This window comes from Panicum hallii, chromosome 5, assembly GCF_002211085.1.
Source record: "Panicum hallii strain FIL2 chromosome 5, PHallii_v3.1, whole genome shotgun sequence".
Lineage (NCBI taxonomy): Eukaryota > Viridiplantae > Streptophyta > Magnoliopsida > Poales > Poaceae > Panicum > Panicum hallii.
The window spans coordinates 52,182,983-52,199,948 of NC_038046.1; the positions used below are offsets into that span (position 1 = coordinate 52,182,983).

General features: G+C 47.4%; 2 protein-coding genes and 1 long non-coding RNA gene across 3 annotated transcripts; 1 reads left to right on the forward strand and 2 right to left on the reverse strand.

Annotated features, from left to right (window-relative positions):
- Positions 1 to 1,317: 1,317 nt before the first annotated feature.
- LOC112895876 (dynein light chain 1, cytoplasmic) lies at positions 1,318 to 4,749 on the reverse strand. Its single transcript, XM_025963874.1, has 3 exons — positions 4,432 to 4,749; positions 4,189 to 4,294; positions 1,318 to 1,857 (listed from the first exon to the last, which is right to left on the reverse strand). Exons 1-3 carry the CDS (start codon positions 4,624 to 4,626, stop codon positions 1,775 to 1,777), a joined length of 384 nt encoding a protein of 127 aa, XP_025819659.1. The 5' UTR covers positions 4,627 to 4,749; the 3' UTR covers positions 1,318 to 1,774.
- Positions 4,750 to 5,225: 476 nt separating this feature from the next.
- Positions 5,226 to 8,347, forward strand: LOC112894533 (disease resistance protein RGA2-like). Its single transcript, XM_025962282.1, has 3 exons — positions 5,226 to 7,701; positions 7,784 to 7,830; positions 8,297 to 8,347. The coding sequence occupies exon 1, from the start codon at positions 5,385 to 5,387 to the stop codon at positions 6,837 to 6,839; it is 1,455 nt and encodes a 484-aa protein (XP_025818067.1). The 5' UTR covers positions 5,226 to 5,384; the 3' UTR covers positions 6,840 to 7,701; positions 7,784 to 7,830; positions 8,297 to 8,347.
- Positions 8,348 to 11,756: 3,409 nt separating this feature from the next.
- On the reverse strand, positions 11,757 to 12,913 carry LOC112894156. The gene is made up of 2 exons (XR_003228961.1): positions 12,683 to 12,913; positions 11,757 to 12,577 (listed from the first exon to the last, which is right to left on the reverse strand). It is a non-coding gene; the product is annotated as an uncharacterized LOC112894156 (long non-coding RNA).
- Between the last annotated feature and the right edge of the window lie 4,053 nt (positions 12,914 to 16,966).

The following is a 16,966-nucleotide window of genomic DNA, read 5'->3' on the forward strand; positions in this document are numbered from 1 at the left end:
TATGTTATGCACAAGTTCTTTTTTCACTTCGCCTGTGCTGAAATAATTGATTGTTAACGGGTGGGTATGGGATACCCGCATGTACCCGTTACCCACGTGGGTACGGGTATGGGTTCGGGATCATATCCACGGACGGGTATAGGTAAGGGTATAGTTACATTTATAGTCCAATGGGTATAGGTTTGGGATGGCAAACCCGTAGGTTTGTACCCATTGACATCGTTAACCACCACCGGCGCCAGCTGCGCTGCCCGGACTCGTCGCCTGTGCCGCCAGGCACGCCAGGCATGGTCACCTAGGATTTCCCGTGCTCCGACGCCAGGGCGCGACGGGGTGAAAACTGAAACCGATGGCAATTGTCTTTGGGTCCCGCCGCGGGCGCCCGTGAACCTTATCGTGGCGCATGCCGGCCGCACTGATCGGCGCATGGACTCCGTCGTCTTGAGCGCTTTCTTTATTTAATAACGCGGCGGCGGTCGACAGCGACCGGCGGCGCGGGGAGCAGCCGCGCCGCCGCGGCTTCGTCCGGCAGGCTCTCCCTTCGTCGATCAACTTGGGCGGAGGCACGCGACAGTGGACGGGCCTCGCCATTGAAGATTCGAATTGCACATCAGTGGTAGCTCAAAATTTTACTACGTACGGGGCCGCGCAGGTCGGCACGGAAGCATCGCGAAGACGAGGGGGAGCTGGACCAGTCATCAGCTCATCACATGACGCGCTGCCAACAGAAAAGCTGTTGGGAATGGGCCGCCATGCATGGGCTCAATTCCCAAGAAGATTATTAGATCCGAGTATTAGGCCTTCTCCAAGAGTTGCACGTGAGCTAACTCATACAGTATATTTTTTATATTTTAATAGAAAAGAGAGAGGAGCTATCTCTTGATCGAAAAATAGTCTTATACACACACTTCAAAATTACGTGGGGACAGTGTATAAAATCATTTATATTATAGCTATATTCTAAGAGTCAGATTATTGGACGGATTATCTCCTAAGTATTTAGAGCTAAATACTAGCTCGTACCATTGGAGAGGCTACATGAACCTAAAATATAAATTCTACGTACAGCCGGTGATAACCACATGATGATCAGTATATATAATAGTGTCTCTAGGCACAGTCGGTGATTCCCATATGATGAGCAGAGTTGCAAATTGCAGTGGACGGCATGAATTAGTAGCGTTCGTCTAGCTTCCAGTAAGGAAGGCTTACTAGGGATCCAACACGGACAGCAATCACAGCATGAATTGCAAAGGTTATTGACAAACTTGCTTTGGCCCTTGGGTAAATAGAAAACAACCCAGAGTACTAGGCTACTAGCTTTAAATCCTCTCAATACATGAAAATAGATCATCATGTGGACTACTGGCATCCGAAGTAAGTCTTTATACACACAGCCCATACACATATAGATACCCCACACATGGGCCACAATTACCCACTAAAACCCACAGTAAGAACCACAAACATTGGGCAAGAGCTTCCAAGACAATCACAAACAGATCAGAGGGGGTGCGTCCAATGTTTCTGGCAATCATATTGCAATAAGACAACGTCCTCACAACACCTAGATATATCAGACGCAAAACAGATACACAATCTGATCTCACACTGCTGGAATAGGGAGGAAAAATCTGTCGCTGATACATCAACATGCAGGCTCACAAGATTATCACCTTACCTGCTTCCAGCTTGGCTGCAGACGACTCAGTGAAAAGGGGGACATACAGGAGAGTAACCGGATGCAGGCAAGCAAGGGTGATCGCAGTGCCAATCACCCAGATTTGAATAGCAAGACGGCTTTAGAATCGATGTAGAAGTACACAAAGTAGTTTGTCTCATGCGTTACATACGAACCTGCAACAGATGAAAAAATGCTTAGCAAATATGTGGGCCATTCAATATACATATCATGGACTCATAAATGGAAGATGCTCATAAGTGCATTGCAATCCCATTCACACCCTATTCAGCTCAATTTTCCATTTCCCCAAGCTATGCATATGCCACTAGTCCAGCAGTCATCATAACAATATAGTACTCCACAACCAAAAGGAGATTGTTTTGGAGGCTGGGGCAACTGGATGTTTTTTTATGTAGATTTAACAAATCGAAACCAATTTATCATAGAGAAACTCTAGCAGGACTGGGCTTTATGTTGTGTCTAACTGCTAGAACAACTATCCCTTATTACTGACATGGTATATAGACATAGGAAACAAGATGGCAGATAAACATCAATCAAAGGCAGAAGAGGCTCACGCTCTTCTAACTTGCCAATCAATTATTTCTTGAGCTATGAGATGCAGCTGAAATATCTGGAATTAAGGCAGCTCGCCATTTTGTCTTAGGATTAGTTTGTGTGAGAGAATCAGTCAGTTCTGAGAGTATGTCATTCTCTGTAGCCCTTTCTCCCTTCTATTCTCGTAGTAGAAGAAAGCTGAAGTGCTGCCCAAGTTTGGAACAACAAAGGTGGCCAAATCTAAAAGAAAAAAAAGAAAGGAATGGAATTCAGATACCACGACAATAGCCTTTTGCGTTTCCATGCTGTCAATTGAGAAAACATTTTTAATTTTGCCACTATTTTCAGTGCTTAAATGTGCGTTCATTTAAAAGTGAAATCCAGTCATTTCTCTTTGGTCTAATCTTTCTAGCCCTGTCAGAGTGGCAAAATTCACAAGAATTTGGTGACTTGGTGCCTCAGACAAATTATGAGAACTACACTGGAAAAATCCAAAATTTATTAACAGATGTTGGCCCAGAACGAAAAAACCAACCATAAATGAAAGGATTTCCAGTGATGGCTATTTGATGATAATTGAAAACGCCAGCAGTAAAACCAAAATATTGCATGCCTGACTTGCATATACGGAATGCAAAGGAAGGAGAGAGAAAGAAAAGGCAATTATGTGTTTAATTTGTTATGCATGATATAGAAGTTGCAGTGAAAGGACCTAATAGGCATATGCTGCAAAATTTCCAACAATAATATAATTTGACATCTTGAACGAGAAGAAACTAGAATCGAAGTGAATTCAGGAAACTATAAACAATCAAATGCTTCACATGTACAGCTATAGCCTATAGAAGAATATGAACACAGGTGGGAAATTTGGCTAGAAGAAAATATGACCTGAAGTATAAGATTGAACATTTAGTAGAGAAGAGTCAGAACATAACAGCTAAACTTATGTTTGATAAGAACTTAGACACACATAATTGCAATAAAAAAGCAGAATAAATGCAGAGTTAAACAGTTGCTGCAAAACTCAAAAGCATCTGTTCAATCTGGTACTGCAAGTCCCTAAACTTCCTTGTTGCACTGCTAACTGCAGGAGTGTTTGTGAAGTGCATAAGTGATGTGCAATGCCATGTGGATCTTTGAGATGGCACAGCATATCAAGTGACATGACCCTCGGCATGCCATCTACATAAAATGACATGCCATTTTTTTTGTTACAGCTGATTAACAGAGTTAAGGTGACAGCAAGCTAAGGAACGAAAAAGGAAAGCGTGTGTTACTAACTTATTGAAGCAAATAGTTTAGTTTTAGACATGAAAGAGTTGAATAGAAAATTGAAATACATCAATTAAATAAGAATGTATAAAATTGAATGATAGCTCTCTAAGTTGGATTTTGCTGATAGCAGGAATAGCACAATCCGTTGACAAATTGGCTGAGCGAAGCTAGGAGAATGCTTATGTAAGTTTTCAGAATTTAAGCCAAGCCAGAAGCAAGGAGGTAAAACACTCCCTTGACGAATTTGAAGCATAACTATACTTCATCCCCTGCTTTACAAGTGCTATATTCGATTAAAAGGTCTACAGGCCATTGAAACATCCCCTTGTCGAATTTGAGGCATAACTTCAGTTGACTGCGATAACCATTTCAGCCTTTTCACTTTCCCCAGTTCGTTTCCTTCATCTGTGAACAACTTATTTTGTGGGGGCAAAATGAATTTCCTGTGGCTTCTATCGAAGCACAAACAGTTCTACAAGTTCCATTCCGTCAATCATGTGCGAACTTTTTAAAGGCCAGCAAGTATGAAATCGACCACGCAATAACCAACAACGCAAAGCGCACCAGAATAGACACCCACCACGACAGGCGCAATCATCCCACATGCTTCCGTGCTAACTACTAATTAAGGAGTCCTCGCTAGAATGGGGACGAGAGGAGAGCATTACCGAAGTTACGGCCGACGATGCAGTGCCAGGTTGGGCCGTGGTTCTTGTCGAACTCCTTCTTGATGTACTCCGCGATGTCCTTCTCCATGGTGTGCTTCTCGAACGCCTGACCGAAAGAACGAGAGAGAGAAAAATCCCCAAACCCCAACAAACAACCAGTCAATAAGGGGGGCGACGGCGCAACGAAAACCAAATCAAGAGCAGGAAGGAGGAAGAGCAAGAGCGGAGGCATGCGGTTCGTACGATGCGGGCGATTTCGAAGGCCTCCTGCCGCATCTCCTCCTTCATGTCGGCGCTCTTGAGCTGGATCTTGTGCGCCGCCTCCGCCGCCGCGGCCGGCGGCGGGGACCCCGCGCCCACCGGCTTGCGGTCCTCGGAGGAGGCCCGGAGCGCCGCCTGCGCGGCGCCCCCGGCCCCGCGCCTGGCCTCGTCGGACATTCTCGGCGGCGGGTGGAGCGGAGCTGCCGGGCACGGTTGTTCCTCTCGAGGAATGCCCCTCTCGCTTTTTGAAAGGCGATGGTGGACGAGGACGAGAAGCGACACCGTGGGCGTGCGCGTTGCAGCGGAATCTGCCTGCCTAAAGCTTTAAGGTGAAACTGGGAGCTTTAAGGTGGGCCGTGGGCCAAAGAATTACAGGCCCAGCCCATATAAATGGCCGTGAGGTTGGCCCATACATACATCTTGTGGAAGGAGAACAGTTCAATTCTTGCAGAGATTAGAATTTAGAAAAAAATTCATGCGTTACAAATCTGCTTTTTTTTCCAAAAAGAAATGGCATTGACCCCGTGTGTGTGCGCGTCTCCAGCAACTTTTTTTTTGAATGGTCGTCTCCAGCAACTTCTAATGCTACACAAATCTTACGGAAGCCTACGTGTTCTAGAATCTATAGTGTCAACTGTCAAACAGACGTGCGATGACCGAAATGCAAAATGATACTAGCCTTTTGTCTCATCTAGGGTATCACCTGGAGTTTTTAAATGCGTGACGTTGACTGAGAGCGTGACCTTAACGAGTCACACACGAACCCACGACCATCTCGAACTCACACATGGACACCCCAACTCCCCAAGTCCCAACCCACACTCCCCAGCTTAAACTCTGGAGTTCTCTGCTACGTGTAAGCGTGTTCTCGCTGCGCTGTTCATTGCGCTCCATCTTTCCAGTGGAGCGCAGCACACGTACAGCAGAAGCCAGCAATGGACGTGGTGGTGTCCGCAGTGGCCGCCGACCTCGTCGGCCGGCTGATCGCTTTCCTCGTCAGGAAGTACCAGGAGCCCGGCGCCGCCGAGGACGCCGCCAGGCTGCGGCGCGCGCTGCTGCGCGCCGGCGCCGTCGTCGAGGAGGCCGAGGGGCGGCAGATCGCCAACCGTGCGGTGCTGCTGCAGCTCGACCAACTGAGGCGCGAGATGTGCCGAGGCGCCTACGAGCTCGACGTCGACGCCCTCAGGCGGCGAGCCGGGGATCCCAGAAAGAGGCACGCCACGGCGGAGAGGAGAACGTTCAGCCGCCTGCGTCTGGGCACGGGCGGCGGCCTCTCCGCGGTTGTTGAAAGCCTGGAGGCCGCGCTGTGCGACATGAGGGAGCTCGTCGTGCTCTTTGGCTGCTGCCCCCGGGTCGCCCGGCAGCCGTACAGCGCCTACCTGCTCATGGAGAGCTGCATGTTTGGGCGGCAGGTGGAGAAGGAGCAGATCATCGGCTTCCTGCTGCAACCTTCTCAAGATCTGGATGTGCTCCCGATCGTAGGCCCTCGTGAGGTCGGCAAGCGGACGTTGGTCGAGCATGTCTGTCTCGATGAGAGGGTGAGGAAACACTTCGCCAAGATTCATCGTCTTGATCTACGGAGCTATGACCTTGAGCATCATCATCTCAGCTTGATCGACGGCACCGAGAGGTCCTTGATCGTGGCCGACCTCGCCGGCGGCGGCGCGGGCGAGGAGGAAGAGCGATGGAGAAGGTTCCACGCGTCCGTCCGCCGCCGCGCGCACGGGGGGAGCAAGATTATCCTCATCAGCAGGGCGGGCGCGCACGCGGGCCTGGGCACCGCGCCGCCGCTCCGGCTGCGCGCGCCGCGCCGGGAGGAGCTCTGGTACTTCTTCCGGGCGCTCGCGTTCGGCGGCGCGGACCCGGAGGGGCGCCCGGAGCTGCTGCGCGTCGCCATGGCCCTGTTCGCTGGCATCCACGACCCCGTGACGTTCGCGGCGGCAGGCACAATCGCCGCATCGCTGCGCGCCGACCTGAGCGCGCGGTCCTGGCGCCGCGTGCTGGGCGTGTTCGCCGGGGCGACGGACCGGTGCGGGGTTTTCCTGTGCAGGCCGGTGAAGGACTCGCCCGGCGTCCCGTGCGCGTTCCGCGACAGGCGCAAGTCGACGGGCGCGGCCACGGCGCGGAGCGAGCTCCCCGGCGTGACGATGCTGGACCTGGTGACCGGAGGCGCCGTGCTCCCGGTCCCCGGCGGAGGGACGCGGTTCGACGTGCTGGTGTGGCGGTCTCGCATCCCTCCGTACACGAGCTACGTCGCGACGTGCGACGTTGGGAGATCTCGGCAGGTGGTGGCCGTCGAGAAGAAGCGAGCTCGTAAGAGGAGGAGAGGCCAACAAGGCGAGGAAAGAGATGAGTTGGACGAGCTGATGACTAGTTACGAAGCTCACTAGTAGGAAACCGAGCTATGTAGAAGAACCATCTTGTCAGCCGGGAGAGGATATTTGCGGCCATGAACGACCCTTTGAGCTCGCTCACCAGGTCCATCAGTCCATGGCGATGGACGCGAGCTCCGGGTGCTCCGCCGGGTCAGCGCGCACTGCCAAATGTGAGAAGCTTGAAGAAATGCCAGTATATCCGTCTTTGTGCGGAGTTGCCAGCCTCAGTTCTCGCCCTGTTCCTAGAGTTGAGACCTGCTCCGTCGGGCTGATGGCGATGATAGATCTTGCTGCCTGGAGCTAGCTGTTGGAGTGTTGGTATTGCCGGCAGTGCGCCTCTAGAAGGGGTCAAGAACGTAGCATGCCGCGTCTCGGCATCCTCGACGATGGCACGGGCACGCAGGAGCAGCCGGCCGGTGCCCCGGCGCAGCCTCGCCAGGTTGCTGGCGGCAGTGTGCTTCTGGTACGTGGCGATGAGGAAGGACAGGCACCGGCCGATGAGATGGCTGACCACCTCACGGGCCAGGAAGTCTCCACGCCAGTCATCCATTCCGAAGGTGGAGGTCCAGGTCAAGGGTCAACCCCTGAGACAGCACGGTAGTGACTGTCTCTGTGCTTTCCCATCGAAGCAAGCGGCCAGTCGTCACAGTCATCACTCGTCAAGTCGTATACACTGGCAGACGAGCCGTCAAAGAAATCAATTGAAAATATTATGAACGTAAAGAGGCTCAGCCTAGAACTTGTTGACTGTTTGTTCTTTAAAAAAAGAACACGCCCCAAACTTGAATAGGAACACAAAATTTCCCAAGGGCCAAAGGGATCAGGGGTTGTTACGACTTGGATTGCTGGATTTGGGAAGAAGGGGGAAAGAGTGTTGGTACTGATTTTGGATGCCAATGGTTTTTAATGTCTATCTATAGGCCTTATTTGGATACATACTAATTTTATTCAATCCACAGGTATTGGGTGGGATTGAGATGGAAATTTAGTTCATCTTCCAATAATGGTGAGTTTATGTTTATCCAATAAAATTTTAGTGGAGATGTGTGCAGGTGAATGATAATGGTGATAATTTTCAGACATTTCAATGGGAAAATTGTTTTTTTTTGGCAATGCACAACCAGGTAGAAGCTAGGGGAGGCAACTTATGGGACTGTAACGATATGGGCTAGAGATTGTAAAAAACCGGATCCTAAATTGATTTTTTGGATGAACTAGAGCTTTTAAAACTCACAATCCACCATCTCTAACTGATCTAGATGGAAGTGTCACATGATTTTGGCACTAAAAGACAGATGTTAGTTATTCTCAAGTTAAAAACTAATAGCTATGTGCAAAATGAGTTTAGCTCAGTTGGTTATTTTGCCTGTGATGAAATCTGTCACCTGAGTTTGAGTTCCTATCTCAGCATGTGTGCTCTTGTTTCCTTGGATTTACTCCAGGAATTAATGACGATATTTTCTCAATTGTAGGTGACATGCCCGCTGATAATGAGACACTTGTGGTGACTTCGTTAATCTCAGGATCTGTTAGCATAGTCTCTTGTAGGTACTTATAGGGATATGATGTGCTATTCGTAAAGGTGATTGTACCTACATGAATATCTACATCTATATAGTGTTTCATATAAAAGAAGTAATCATCCGTTTACCTTTCCAAGGAAGGCAATACAGCGCACATCCACTTTTACTAGCGCATGAATGGATGAGCAAATTAGTTTCTTGTTACAACATCTATGAGAATCATGGAGAGACTATACCAACAGATCATGAGAGAAATGAAGTTACCACGGCCACCTCACTATGAACGGGCACATCACTTATTATTAAAAAAAATAGCTAGTCATAAATACGAGCGATCATGTTGCGTTAGAGTCTTCAACTTGGATAAACAGGTTGTACCATCATAAGAAATCTAACCAGTAAATGTGGCTATTACTAAAGATTTTGCAACAGCTTTATAAACTAAGGCTAAATACATATAAACTAAGGCTAAACACATAGAGAGAAACTAACTCCAATTAGTCCTCACTAGGATGGGCGCCACTACCAGAGTAGCAATTTGGATCTTTATTGGAATGGAAGGAGTTTCTCTTCAGGAAGTTATTGGAATTCTTATAAAATTCATACGTTCGATCACAACGTGACTTTATTTTCAGAAACAACATTCCGAACATGACTCTGAGCTATTCACACACAATGTTAAATGAAATCATATTTTTCTCAACATGGTTACTCTACTGATCTAGCCATGTCCCATCTGGACGGTTGCTTAAGAATTTGTTCAGTAGACGGAACTGATGCCAGCAAACGATGAATGAAGCACTAATGAGTTTTGGACTGTAGTCAATCGGTTATTAAGTGCGTGTGCAGGCATGCCCAAAGGCCGAGGCTTTATGCACAAGATATTTCATTTGGAAAAACAAGAAATTAAAAAATCGAGCACTGATGGATAAGCTACCGCCAATCCGCCGAGATCGCGCACGCCCTGAGCCGCCTCTCTTCTTTTGGGCCGTTGGCCACCACACCGCATTGCTCATTACTCGCCGGAGCAAACGGAGGGGAGGAGGAAAATGACGAAGGGAAAAGGCAGCAATAGAAACACACACAAAAGTTTTAAAAAATAAATAAAGAGGAAGAAAAATTCTCGAACTAGGGGCGTGTTTGGGAGAGCTTCACTTCATATTTCGTAGCTCAGCTCCTCAAACCTATAGCCAAACATGTCTAGCTTCATTGACTCAGCTCCGCAAAAAATCATGAATCTAGCCTCAACTTCATATTTTTTGGGAAGCAGGCCAAAGGGTGCTTCAAAAATACTAGCTTTGAACGTCGTCACGAAGTTGGAGCATAATTACCCACCACTGCCATCGGTTACACAGAAAACGTTTCGTTTCTTTCTCCTTTCTCCTCCCAGACCCGCTACTCCCTCCCTCCCCACGCCGCCGCCGCCGCCCTTTCCTCACCGTCGGAGCTCGCCGGCGAGCAGCCAAGCCCCAAAACGGATAGATCCGGTCGTCCTCTTCCATCCCCTCCCAATTTTGACCCCGATCTACCATCCCCAAGGCTCGGGCCATGGCCGGCTGCTGTTCCGGTCGCTGGGCGACCTTGCCCGCCGCCGGCGCCGAGGGTCGGCCTCTCCCGCGGTAGGGGAGGCGCGCGCGGCCTCCCGTGGCGCGCGGCCAGGGGGCGCGGGCGGGGGCGCCGGGACAGGGGGCGCGGGCGGGGGTGCAGGGCCAGGGGGCGCGAACGGGGGCGCCGGGACAGGGGGCCGGGTGGGGGCGCAGGGCCAGGGGGCGCGGGCGGGCTTCCTGCGGCAGGCCGTGGCCACGCGCCTGCCTCTGGGGCAGTGGCTGCCTCAGGGCTTGGCTGCGTGCCTAGCGCCGGCGAGCCAGCCAGCCATGGCGTGGCTGGCCGCGCCCCTGCCCCGGGGTGGCTCGCAGCACAGGGAGTTGGCTCGCAGCCACAGTCGCAGGCGCCAAGCGGCAGCGGTGTTAAGCGTCGAGCAACTGCGGTAATTCCTCTCAATTCATGATATAAATTGATTGTTTCATTGTTGCAGTATATATGTGCATTAGATAATTAGTATTTAGACATAGCAACAGCGGATATTTCTCTCAATTCAAAGATATGTTGTGTAATTGCAATCTAGGGTGATCAAATGGAATGGACCGATGAGTACAATGCCATTGTTTCTGAATTAATGGCTGAGCAGGTGAGAAAAGGAAATAGACCAAACACACATTTGAACACTTTAGGCTACACAGAGGTCATGGATAGGTTCTATCAAATGACTGGAATTGAGTTATCAAAGATACAAGTCAAGAATAAGTGGGATAGATTGAAAAATGATTGGTCAATTTGGCAAAAGTTGGTTCGGAAGCAAACCGGAACGGGTTGGGACAGCACAAGAGGAGTAATAAGCATGGACAATGAATGGTGGAAAAAAATGAAAAAGGTAAGTGTTTATTTGCTCTTAAATTTTGAAGGGCAGTGCATCAAAGGATAAGAGATGATAGAAGGGCATATCCATATTTCAAAAATTGTATTGGCGCTCTAGATGGGACACATATTAGGGTAGCTTTACACCCTAATGAACAAGTCAGGTATATTGGAAAATCAGGGATACCCACTCAAAATGTCCTTGCAATTTGTGATTTTGATATGAGATTCACATATGTATCAGTGGGGCAACCGGGATCCGTGCATGACACGACTGTGTTATACAATGCAATGAAGGTGGACAAGAAGTTCTTCCCTCATCCTCCACAAAGTAAGAATTTTTCATTTCTACATAACTTACATTACTTATTATTTAGTGTTAACATGATGTATTATTTGTTTGTAGATAAATACTATGTTGTTGATGCGGGATACCCTAATAGAGTTGGATACCTAGCACCGTATAAGGGCGAGAGGTACCATTTACCGGAATGGCATAGAGGTATGGAGCTAAAATCTGCTAAGGAAAAGTTCAATCGTATTCATGCACGTGTTCGTAGCGTTGTTGGGAGATCATTTGGGGTCCTAAAGATGAAGTGGCAAATTCTATATAAAATGCCAATCTATCCATTGTGGAAGCAAAAGATGATAGTTGTGGCGTGCATGGTAATCCATAACTTTATTCGTGAGCATAATGGTGGTGATTTGGACTTTGAACGTGTGGAACGTGATGAAAATTATGTGCCTAAAATACCGGAAAGGTATAACAAGTATGTAGTTCCCTCCGATGGATCGACTTCGTTACCTAATGCGCCCACTATGGATGATTTCCGTGATGAATTAGCGACCGCTATTGCCAGAGGTTGGAACTAGTGTACACTTGAATGGATATGTAATGGTGTTATACCTTGATGGAGACCGTTATTTTGTAATATTTATGAACAAATATTCGAGTACTAACTTATTATTATCTATGTTTTTTAGTCAAATTTAATTTATTTTGTACTGTTTTTCAATTTTTTATTGATAATACAAACATATTACATATCTCCAATGGTTTGTACTAAAAAGAAAACAATCTCATGCATTATTCAAGGGTAGAAAAGACCTTTCCATACAAACTCCTATTTTCATGAAGCTAGAGTTGATCTCCAAGCCAAACACTTCCAAAAAATTCTCAACTTTGAAGCTAAGCTCTGAAGTTCATGAAGCTGAGCTGAGTTCTGTGAAGCTGAGCAGGCCCTAGCTTTTCACGTCCCTACTCATCGTCCAGAACCCAACTTGTATCCCGATTGCAAGCACCCGGTAGCTGCACTTCACGCGTCACGAGAAATCCAACGGATCTAGAGGGAGGGACGGAGGGAGAGAAAGAGAATAGCTACCTGCCGAAGCACCTGCCGCATGCTTGGCGTCTCCACCACTCCAATCCCCACTAGTGGTGTGTGAGGGAGGTTTCCATATGGCAGAGCAGCCGCACTAGATCCAGCGACATCACCACATGCGGATCGCATGGACTCTACTAGATCTAAACACTCATGGTGGTGTGCATCAAGCAGAGCCTAATCTGCCTCCTGATAACGAGCTCTCCGTCGTCGTTGTGTGAGGAAGGTGGCTACCAGGCAGAGGAGGTGCGCCAAGATCCGCTAGAGTTGATTCAGGCGATGTGCCGTGGAAGCACCAGCAGGGAGCACCAGCAGGGTGGAACTCCCACATCTCCCACCACGCGCCGCTCCTACTCCCAAGGCTCTACTGTAATAAATCCCTGCACTCCACTTCGCCACCTCCGCTACCACAAGCCTGACTGAACTATTAACACTGCTTAAGATAGGGAAGGGAGAGGATAAGCCCGACTGAACTATTGACGCTGCTCAAGATAGGGAAGAGAGAGGAGGGAAGGAGAAAGGGAATGAGAAGGAGCACCTGTGGGAGGGAAGGGATGAGATGATAAGGTTCTCCTGGTGGCTCCCGGTCACATGAAAAGAGGTAATAAGACGACAACAAGGCATATTGACAACGTGTTGGCTGCTAAGAACAATGTGAGCGGTGGATGCGAAATCCAACACAACAATTATCTCTTTTCCTTTCTACTATTTGTTTCCGATATGTTCCGTAATGGCAAGTGTTATCAACTTTTTTATTTTTCAGATTTTTCCTTTTATCTTCTCTTTTGTTTTCTCTGGAGAAGTCCTCTTGACAACTACTTTATGGAACAACAAGATCGAGAATGTGATTAGAAATTGTATGGTGAATTTGTGTGTAAAATGTTGTGCGAGAAGTCATCATAATAACATCTTCATTTAAGTTGTGCTAAAAGATTATCCTATATAAGTTCTTTTAGAAAAGCTATGCATAAAACTTTATGTATCATAAAAGTTGTACCAAAAAATTATCTATTAAGAAGGTATCAAGAAAGACTTACACGTAAAAGTTATGTGTATCATAAAAGTTATAATGAGAATGTATTCCGCCAAAAGTTACGTGTAAAAAGATGTACGCAAAATCGTATTCATAAGTTATAACTTACCAAATATAGACAGTTAGGGAGAAAAACACTTTCCAAAAAAAGAAAATCGTATAGTGTCAGAGATCGCGCGCCACGAGCGCTGCTGGCGCTCGCGCGGGGATTAGCAGGCGCCGCAGTGGATTGTGGAATTGGATTTCCGGACCTTCTTCTCCCGCCAGAGAGCCAAACACTGGGATTATGGTTAAACTACACCTTGGAAAGCATGTATGATCAATACCTGATGTCAAGTTTATAACAAGCAACTTAGTGTGATTGTCATTAAAGGTAATGCCCTGAAATTTCTAAGGATTCATTCCAATAGCCTCCGTTCCATCCCTTTTGTTTTCAGTTGCAATTGACATAAAGGGAAAAGAAGTTGGTTTTAGCTCGATAATAGAAACTTTGTGCAAAAAGGAAAATGAAAGGGTAGATATATGTAATCCATGATGTGGTGATAGGGATGATTAGGGTTGCCACTTGCATCGGTGTATTCTCAAGAGCCCACGAGCACCAGAGAAGGGGTTTCATCTATAGGGTGTACACAATTGTTGCAATGCAGGTGACCCGCACCGTTGTCGTTGCTACCACTGTTATGCTTATCTTTTGTTGCTTCTTCACCACTCGCATGTTGGCACTGGGGTCTCGCCACTTTCATGACAATTGACATCATCTCCATCAGTCATGAGCGCGCATCTCTCGATTGAATCATCGAACGGTTGGCATGGTGTCTGGAGTGGCACACCGTCAGCGACCATGACCACTTCCAAGCAAGGACTGGGATGTGTGTTGATACAAGAGAAGGTTGTATCCTACACTTTGAGGCAGTTGAAGAGGATTGAAGAGTCGAAGAGAACTATTGTATGAAGAGAATGCCCCCACGTATGACTTGGAGTTAGGAGGTGTGGTTCATGCACTTGAGATTAGGAGGCTTAGTCCAACAAGGTACCTTCCTAGCGAGTGTTTGTTGGAGCTTTGTCATAACCGCAACAAAATTGGTTTGGTCGGTTTCCAATCCGACCTAACCAATTCGCACAGAGGTGTTGCAAGCAGCAGCCCTACGAGCGTGTTGTGTTCGGGTTTGGCACGGCGCCTTTTGGTCACAATAGTATACAGTTCGCAGGATTGTTATTGAAATGTTTTGGATTCCAACACAAGCACTGAGAGCTTCTACATGGTGTTCTGAGCCAACTATAGGCTGCTAGTTTGAGTGCCCATGCGTTGATTTTTGGCAAAAGTAATTATCACTGGCTTGATAGCCAAGCATTTCCCATGGACATAGCTGATCAATACCAGTAAAATCCGGCAGAAGTGCAAAGTGTAAGCTCCTGTTTAGTTCCTCACGGCTAAATTTTAATACCGTCACATCAGATGTTTGAACATCAATTAAAATTATTAAATATAATCTAATTATAAAACTAATTACATAAATGGAGACTAATTCACGAGATGAATCCATGTTCATGATATGACCATATTATATTATGCTACAGTAAACATATGCTAATGATAGATTAATTTAGCTTAATAGATTCATCTCGTAAATTAGCAGCATCTTATGCAATTAGTTTTATAGGTAGTTCATATTTAACCTCTCTATTTAACATCTAAACATCTGATGTGATCCGAACTGAAAACTTAATCCGTAAATTCAAACACCCAGCCAAACACCACTGCTTGCCTGGCACCATATACGACTGGTGTTCTCCGCGAGACATCGCGACCGCACCCCCCCCACCCGCAGCGCCCCCCGCGGGCGTTCTCTAAGGATGGCAATGGACAAGAATTATCCGTGTACCCGCGGGTAAAAAACCGTTGGGTATGGGTTTAGGTACCATTTCATATCCGCGGGTACGGGTACGGGTAGCAAATAATATCCACGGATATTTTTAAAACGGGTAACAAAAATTACTATCCGTACCCGAAACCCGAAATCCGCATCTGACATGTGGGTCCACATCAAAACCATATATATAACAAAAACCCTAACCCTAACTCTCCCACACTCCCACCCCCACTCCAGCAGCCCAGCCGCCGGCGCCCCCTCCCACCACCCCACCCAACCGCCCGCCAGCGCTCCCCCCGGGCGGCGGCTCCGGCTCCGGCCCCCCCCCAGCCTCCGGCCGCGGGCAGATCCACCTCTGCCCCCCCCCCCGACCGCCCGCCCCGTGCCCCCACCCCAAGCTCCGGCCGCGGGCAGATCCAGCTCCGCCCCCCCCCCCCCGACCGCCCGCCCCGTGCCCCCACCCCAAGCTCCAGCCGCGGGCAGATCCAGCTCCGCCCCCCCCCCCCCCCCCCGGCGCCACGCCACCCCCCACCCGCCGGCGGCGCTAGGCCCCGCCTCCGCGCCAAGCCGCACCAGCCCGCCCCGCCCGCGGCAGGCTGCAGGCCGGCCCCGCCTGAGAAGGTACGCGCGCATACTGTTGTTGCATACTGTTTCAGAGAGAAAAGTGATTATTGTTTATCCAAACCGAAGTTCATCTGCGATCTTTCTTGCATGAAAATATAAATTCTCACTAGGAAAATAAGTTTTTATGCCTATTTAGTTACATGTTGCAGTTAAGGATATAATTTTATGATGGACATGTGCCGATTTTGTTACTTTCTTATCAATAGAAATTTGATCATTTAAAGCGATTCGTACTGTTAGCTTCGATTGTTAAAATTTCGATTGTTAAAAGTTTCTTGAATTAATACAGGTGTGATGGATACCCCTACTGGTAGCACTCAACAAGGCTCTGCCACCGGTCCTCTTGCCCTTGTTGACGATAACGACCATCGTACCATAGATGTGGAGTCCTCATCGGAGCAAGAGGAGCAAAGGGACGTACCTGCCTCTTTAGGCTCGAAAAGGAAGCTCAGATCTAATGTGTGGAGTGATTTTGAACCCGTAGAAGTTGATGGAGTATCGAAGGCTAAATGCAAACATTGCAAGAAGAAACTTTCGGGCATCACAAAAAATGGTACATCACATTTACATGCACATTTGAAATCTTGAGTTTATAATCAAAAGAAGAAAGGAGTAAAATTACAAACTAATTTGAGGTTTGCTACATTAGAGAAGGGGCAAGTGGCCGTAGAAAATTATGTATTCAATCAAGATGTAGCTAGAAGAGCACTTTATTTTATGATTATACTTCATGAGTATCCATTGTCCATTGTTGATCATCATGGATTTCGTAAGTTTGTTAGTGCATTGCAACCTTTGTTTAAGTTGGGAACCAGGAATACTATTAGAAGGGATATCATGAGTTTTTATGAGGGGGAGAAAAGGAAAGCAAGAATATTTTTGCAAAAGACCGATTATCGTGTTGCTGTTACAACTGATCTTTGAACTGCCGATAATCAAAAAAGGGGCTATATGGCTGTTACAGGACATTTCATTGATGATTCATGGATACTTAAAAGCTGCATATTGAGGTGATTCCTTTAGCATAGTGCACTTTCTTACATAAGTGTTATGAATATTTTTTAATTGGTTATCTTTGTTGTGTTCACTAGCTGTTTTTCTACTGTTTGTACAGGTTTATTTATATTCTATGTCCTCATACAGCAGAAGTTATATATGATGCATTGTAAAAATATTTGCAAAGTTGGGATATTGACCGTAGGATCTCAACGGTGACCCTTGACAATTGCACCACCAATGATAGTATGGCTGGTCTAATGGAGACAAGACTTGGTACAAATCATATGTTATTAAG